Raw genomic sequence first — 7,834 nt, forward strand, 5'->3', positions numbered from 1 at the left:
TCCCACCCTTGGGACCTTCTTCACTGAAACAACTTTACATGGAAGTGATGAAGAGGCTGCCGCGTTAGTTCCTTTAAACAAATATATTTCCCAGAATCCAGTCTGTGTTTGTCCCTTTCTTAGAAAAGACCCCGTCACCAGCCCAAGGGTTCAGTCCTCATCATTTCTGACTTCAAGATCACAATCTCTGAGTCAAAGCCCTCAGAGCCCAGCACAAGGGAACAGCTGACAGTCTTCTTAGAAAGGAAAACGATAAGCTGAAGTTGAGCTGAAGAGGCCAAAAATAAAAGTCTTTACACACAACAGATTATTGAAGACAGTTTAGCAGTTGAATAAAACTGACATTTTATTGTTTTCAATTTTCCAGTTTGGCAAAATCACTTTTTTAAAATAGTTGTGGAGGCTTTAAGCTAGTGCTTGTTAGGCATATACCATTAGATATTTAATTTATTTATTCAATTTATGGATTGATTCTTTACAGTAAAGCTATAGAGTAGGAGAACCACCTGAATTATTATAGTCTGCTACATTTAATGGTTGAAGAGCGCCCCCTGCTGTTCTGCAGACGCTCCTCATGCTTATGTTCATGTCTGGGTTGTTTTTATTTTCTTATTCCCAGATAAAGTTATGTATGTGTGTTTGTTGGGTGTATTTTATATTATATTGTTAAAATTCAAATCTCAGCAGCAAATACTGTAGCTGAATATTTCTGTAATGGTATCTTCATGTTGTAAAAGAAACAAGAACTTCAAATACGAAACTACAGCTCAGACTTGATCAATCGTTTATATCTTGTACAACAGGTCACATTTTAACTTTAGGACAAAAAACCATGATAGTTTTTCTCAAACGGCAAATTTATTTCCTAGTAGCTAGAAAAAGAAGAAAGAATCATTCAGAAATCAGATCTTAAAATAGGACAAACAATGAATAAGTGAAAAATCTCTGAAAGCATTTGCTCTTTCTTAGTATCTTGGAACTATTAATGCTAGGACTTTTTACTGGTTTAAAAATGACATCAAAAACCTGTTGATAGAGGAGTTATATGCTCGTCCACTTTCAAGATCACTGGTAATATCTTCAGTGGTTCTTTCTCAGTACCAATATAAGGAAACAGCTTCTCAGTGAAATTGTGCTTGAAGGTGTGCATGAGTGTGTTGGCATCCAGATCAAACAATGAGAGCTTCCCTCTGTCATACTCCAGCTGAACTCTGACCCTCTGCAGCTTCTTCACTGACAAGTATTTATATGTATCTGGTGTTGTTGCTACTATGTATTTTTCATACTGGAAACTTAATTGCCAAACACCTGTCAGTGCTTCTACCTTTCTCTCAAAAGACTCATTCACCACACCAAAGGCCCAAAATCCTTCTTCTCCAACCTCAACATCCCAAATGTGAGTCCCTGAGTCGAAGCCCTCAGAGCCCAGGACAATTTCACAACAGTGACACCTCTCTGGATTATCAGGAACCTTCTGTCTCCCTCCAAATGTCACACTGGTCAGATCGTCAGATAAGATGAGTTGTGGATGAGCTGTGTTTGGATCCAGAATCACAGGAGTGTAGGAGACCATCTCCTTCATCTTATTCCAGATGTTGTAGGTCAGGTTGCCCAGGTGTTTGGCCACATCTATCAGGGCTCCTGAGACCAGCTGTGGATCCTCCATCAGGGGGCGCTGCTTGACTCTGATCACTGAAACCTTGTAGTTGTGCAGGAATGAGATGTTTCCAGCTCTCAGTTGCTCCTCTGTGGCTCTGATTGTTTCTGAAAGAGTTTTTATCTCTCTACTCAGAGACTCAATCTTCTCCTCCATTTTTCTTAACTTCTGCTTTTCTTCCTGCCTCAGAGCAGCCAGCCTGGCCTTCTCTTCATTTTGGAGAAACTGCTGAAGCTTTTTAAACTCCTCCTTTATCTGCTTCTCCGTCTGCTGTGCCTGGACCTTTATATGTTTTGCTGTTTGATCAAACTTTCCTTTGACTTGTTCAAACACCTTCATTTTATCTTGTAAGGGCTTCAGGCGTTTCTGAAGCTCCTCTCTGTGATCCTGGGCGGCTTCTTCAGTTGGGTTGAATCTGTGGTCTTTGTGTGCTTTTGAATCTCGACAGACGACACACACCGGCTGCTGATGATCCAAACAGAAGAGTTTGAGTTTCTCATGGTGCAGACTGCAGAGAGGCTCAGACACTGCAGAAGCTTTTTTATCTCTCTGCAGTAAGAAAGCCTCACACAGGTTCTTTAACGCCAAGTTACGGGGTGGATCATTTGACAGGTTTGTCTTCTTACAAAGTGGGCAGTTGGGTTCTTGAATCTCGCTCCACCACAGCTGCAGACAGAATCGACAGAAGCTGTGGCTGCATGACAGGATGACAGGATCTCTATAGATGTCATGGCAGACGGGACAGGAGAGATCCTTTTCAGACTGAGAAGCCATTTTGTCCTGGAGTAACAACAATGAAAACAATGAGGCGTCCACTCAAGAAGTTTCTTCAAACTTACTTTCCCTTTTAGCTGTGACTTCTGTAAAACTTCTGTTTGTAACATTGAATCAGCAGCATCGTGTTGAAGTGTCAGTATCCTGATATTCCCTGTATTTCAGTGTTCCCGTATCCTTCTTGCTGTCGTTGAACGTCCTCTCTTTTCTAGCAAAGAATCTAAATATATAGTCCAGAAAGTGAAAGTGTCACAGTGAATGTAATTTGACACCAGTATGAGCAATGAATGAGGAAGATGCATACTTAAAAGGGTGTGTGATTCATTTCTATATGGGGTGGAGAGAGGTGTTGTAGAAATGTCAAATAAATGGTGGTGCATGAAACCAGGTTGTCTTTATTACTTTTATTTAATTTTGTAAGAGGTTCAAAGAACAGTACAGATTATGGCAACACTTTGCATGTTTTTGGTAAAGTTATCTACCAAAGTCACAGGATGCCATTAGAACACTGAGTAATAAAAGGTAACTGATATGTCAACATCTGAAGGATTACATGAGCACAGAATATGTTAACATGAAGCATTTCATTCAGCAAGTTAGCCTGACAAACAGAAGAAGTCTCCTGTTACAAAGGGTGCAAACAAAGAATACACACAGGCTATCAATGCTGACAAGAAATTATAGCATTAAAAAATAATTTCAAACACTAAAGCATAAATAGGGCCTAACAGTTGTGTTTTTAAAAAAGAAACACCAAAAACAAGGACCAACATAAAAAGGTCAATGTGCTTAAGTAACTCTGTAACTTGAAGAGAAAAGGAGACAGATTAGTGGTTACTGCTGCTGCAACATGTTTTTGCACCGTAAAAGAATAGAAAAAGCAGCCTCCTGCCATTCTGTGTTCAGGTTTGAGAAAATCCAATAAAAGGAGATTTTTGTAAAAGAAAAATGCTTTGTTTTGCTTGTTGATAAACTTAACTGTAGACCACTTATGAATCATTCAAGCATACAGTTAGGTCCATTAATATTTGGACAGAGACATTTTTTTTTCTAATTTTGTTTCTGTACATTATCACAATGAATTTTAAATTAAACAAGTCAGATGCAGTTAAAGTGCAGCTTCCAGCTTTAATTCAGTGGGTTGAACAAAATATTGCATAAAATGTGAGGAACTGAAGCATTTTTAACACAATCCCTTTATTTCAGGGGCTCAAAAGTAATTGAACAAATTAAATACCTGAAAATAAAACGTCCGCTTCGTTACTTGGTTCAGGCTGCCATGCCTTCACTGCAGTGGCAGCCTGAAGCTTTCTTTCTTTCTTTTTTTTTGTTTGGTGCCAGTTTTATTGCAACACTTGAGAGCAGTTCTGTCTGGCTCAGCAGTCGTACTTTTAAGTATGTATGTGACATCTACGAGGAGTTCAAATAACTTAATGTTATTTTCAATCAACCTAGCCTCTGTACTGAACAGTGGCAAGTTACATTTGTCATAGTAGATCCGAGTCCTCTCTGGCACACAGGACGGGTTAATCCTGTCGCTCTTGTTCGAAAACCTGCCCTTCCTAATTCCACAGTCTTCCGGGAGCCCCAGTCTTGAATTCATGGAAATCACCAGATGCTTGGTTTCCTCCTTTCTAATGCTCTGCCAGGCCTTTACTGCAGCAGCTGTCAGTTGCTGTTTGTTTGTAGGCCTTTTTGCCCAAAGGTTAGATTTGGCATGGACGGAAGGGACATGTCCCCACCAATATCCAGCGATTATTGAATTGTCCCCACCAATAATTTGATCTCTTCGAGTAAAGAAAAACAAACATGATAGAAAGAAAAAAAAACGATCTGTCAACGTCTCATTCACCCAGCGGTGCAGAAAGAGTTAAATTACGTTCTCTACTGGAGTCCTACCGCATGTGACAAAAATATGGCCAATGTGATTGGCTGTGCCTTTCAGGGAGCTCTGTTTAGTTTTAGCAGCGGCAAGCCTGCGCTGCGACGAGGAGAGGAGGATGACAGAAAAAAGGAAAAACCTGGATATAAAAAAGTATTTTTCAAAGAAACCTAGCGTGCAGACCCTGAATTGGGACACAATCATAATCTATTCGCACACGAAAACTTTAGACTAGTGATGCGTGAATCATGAACGAATCGTTCAATACTCGAGAATCACTTTACTGACTCATGAATCATGATTCACAAGCCCAACTGACTCACTGACTCATCCCTGTTGCTGTTAGCAGCAATGTATCTAGCTTATAATTAAAATTGTGGAGAAAAACACAACATCCAGTATCTTAACTAAAGAAATTCTGCTCTTAACTGGAAGAAAAAACCCTAAGTAGAAGCTCACATCAAGAAAATAGCGATTGAAAATGTGACGTCATTCAGGGGCAAAACCGCAAAGGATTCTGGGAACTCGTGGCAAGAGGTACTAGCGCACACAGGCTTTCAATTGAACTCAGTACCAATTCAATTGAAATGGTCCTGTACCCATCCGTGGGTAAACTGTACCTGGGCTTGTTGCAGTGACCTGAAGTTACTAAACTTCACGAGTGTATGCACTCACTCCAAGAACCGTATAATTATAAATATGAGCGTGGTGAAAGTTGGGCAGCACGCTAACGTATTTTGTCCACTCTGTGTGCTCGTAAGGGTCTGACCCTTTCACTCCTTTGATTTTTTCCTCGTGTCTTTTCTTTGCCTTTTCGTCGAGTCTGTCTTTGTACGGACCGGCATTGTTCTCCTTCGTTTTGTACATAACTTTTTGGGGGGCAAAGAAAAAGCAAGAAGGTTTTGGAACCGGAGAATGAACGTTTTGCAGTGCCGCAAATGCTTGCATTTGATGCTGTACTTTATGGGCTCAAAATGTGGTCATAAATATTTTGTACTTGTAAATCAGTTTTGTATGTGTAAAAAAGATTTGTGTGTGGACTTAGCCAAAAAAAACCCTGCAAGTTACAAGTACGAATTTTGACCCTATTTTTCTTCCTTTCATCTGATTGGTCAATGTCATGTCAATCACAAATGTAACAATCCAATCAGAGAACAGATGGGTTTGGCTGACGAGGGGCGCTTTTTTGAACTGCAGGTCTTTGAAGGGAATAAATGCCCTTTTACATGCCAACCCAGCGTTTTCCTTCATCACCACGAAGGAAAACAGTCTGTGGTCGTCCGAGTTTGGTGATTTTTGTGTCACAGGTCTACGTGTTTAATACAGGGACTTCCACAGCCTTTTCAACAGCGCTGCGGACGCAGGGGGGCAGTGTTTTGGAAATGACAGTCTTCATTACAAAGCTTTCTTCATTATGAATTATCATACACGTTTTTATTGAACATTTGAAGAACTAGCAAGAAAAACAGAAACTCTTGTAGAGGACATAAAGTCAGAGATAGAAAAGACAAGGAGCAGGTGCATCTAGTACAGGTAGAGCTGCTGCAAAAACCCACAGAGCCCAGCAGCCAGCGCAACAAATTCTGGATCCTTTGCTTTTAGTTAGCAGTTAGATACTTTTTTGACAAGTTGTCTGTATTCTTAAATAAATTTCTAAACAGCCCTCACCACTCCGCAGTCTGCCCCCCAGCCCACTGATAGCAACCATCATAATGCCCCGCCCAGCTTGCAGCACCTTTCGCCAACACAGCTTTGCGATCTCCCCAGCCTGCAGAGTCTGATGTCGATGTCTTCCCTATAAAGGGTATGCTTTTAAAATAGTTTTAAAGCTGCATCACAATGTCATTGTGCTCTTATCTTCAGAACACCAGTTTATACTCCTGAATGTCATCTTTTTGTGATTTATTTTTTCTGTAGATTCCAGAGACTCTGTGAGGCCACTATTACAAGGCAAGTTTGAAAATCTTGGAATTTCACAGTTTACATGGTATAAATGGTAAATGGCCTGTATTTGTATAGCACTTACTAGTCTCTAAGGACCCCAAAGCGCTTTACACATTCAGTCATCCACCCATTCACACACACATTCACACACTGGTGATGGCAAGCTACATATACAAATATCAAATATATGTGACAGGAAAAAACTAGTAAACACTTTTAGCAGTTACAACAACTTATACTTGAATGCAGAATGTTACACCATCACTTATGGATATATTAGTTTTTCGCCTCTCACTGCTTAAACCATTAATCTTTCTAGAATTGTTCTTTGAAACAGATGTGACCTCACAAAAGATGTTAACGATGCTGTCAGACCTGACGAGAGCAGTTAACGAACTCCGTGAGGAGGTCAGAACCAACTGCCATCCCTGCTGCAATGAATTGGTAGATGCTGGGGTACTGCCTCTGGATTTGCCCTTGCACAACATGGAGGAGCTAAACAATGCAGAGGCAGCTCTTCAATCACAAGAGGCAAATAAGGCAATGGTAAGTATATAAAGGTTATGTTCACTTTGTAACTATTGTAGTGTAATAGCTGTCAGATGTGATTAAAATACATAACAACGGCCTGTTGATTAAACACACAAGCACTTGCGTACACATTTAAGACATGAGACACACTAATTCCATCTCTTAAAATGTGTCTATAGGTGAGACGCTTTGCCTTGATTGGAGGGTCCGACGCACCGCCAAATGAGCTGGCCTCGGTACTCAGCTGGGCAGGGAAAAAAACCAAGGACCAGACAGAGCAAAAAAGGGCATTTAAAGAGACAGCGCTGTGCAGATGCATATTTGGTAAGTTTTACAGTTTATTGTAATAGGGATTAATTGATCTGCTGGGTGCTCTTCACATTTCCTATGTCTGGTTTTTGCTATATTACTTTGTCTTTCTTAATAACAAGACTTTCATGTCCGGTTAATCTGGAGATGGAGTCTTTGGTCTTTGGCTTGTTTTGTCCTCGGGTTGTACAGTTTGTACAGCCCGAGGACCTCATGTTGTCTTTTTTTTAAAGGATACACGGCACACCATGCTAAGACATATCACATTTTCAGCTCATAGCTCTTTGGGAATCAAATGCGGCAGTTTGTTGATTTCCCCTTGGTGACTTTCATGTTTATCAGCCTAGGAGTTTACATACTTTCTCCCTGCTGGAGAGAATTAAGAAGAGCTTATTCATGTGCTCTAATTCACTTTTTTTGTCTTTTTTGTGTGTGTGTCTTTTTTTGTCCTGATCTGTTGGATGTTGAAAGTAATAAGAACTTAAGCAGAACTGCAGCTCTGAACGTCTGATAGATACACAAACATCTCTCTTCAAAGAAAAACATTCAATTATATTCACTTCAGTTCATTTTTATTTATACAGCACCAAATCACAAACACAGTCACCTGAGAAACATTGTAAAGTAAAGACTTTGTGATAATACAAATTATTACAGTAACACTGAAGACTTCCAGGAGACTGAGTACAAGATTGCTTTGTTTCATTACAAGAACGTTTATTTCTCAGTTGCTTTGA

General features: G+C 40.1%; 1 protein-coding gene across 1 annotated transcript; it reads right to left on the bottom strand.

The window, feature by feature from the left end:
* Positions 1-1,018: 1,018 nt before the first annotated feature.
* On the bottom strand, positions 1,019-2,572 carry LOC147331347 (E3 ubiquitin-protein ligase TRIM35-like). Its single transcript, XM_086294321.1, has one exon. The coding sequence runs from the start codon at positions 2,429-2,431 to the stop codon at positions 1,019-1,021; it is 1,413 nt and encodes a 470-aa protein (XP_086150447.1). The 5' UTR covers positions 2,432-2,572.
* Positions 2,573-7,834: the final 5,262 nt, after the last annotated feature.

The sequence above is a fragment of the Aulonocara sp. 'chitande type north' Nkhata Bay genome, linkage group LG5, assembly GCF_057382095.1.
Source record: "Aulonocara sp. 'chitande type north' Nkhata Bay isolate Kocher_YH1m ecotype deep benthic linkage group LG5, A_spYH_male_GT1.1, whole genome shotgun sequence".
NCBI lineage: Eukaryota > Metazoa > Chordata > Actinopteri > Cichliformes > Cichlidae > Aulonocara > Aulonocara sp. 'chitande type north' Nkhata Bay.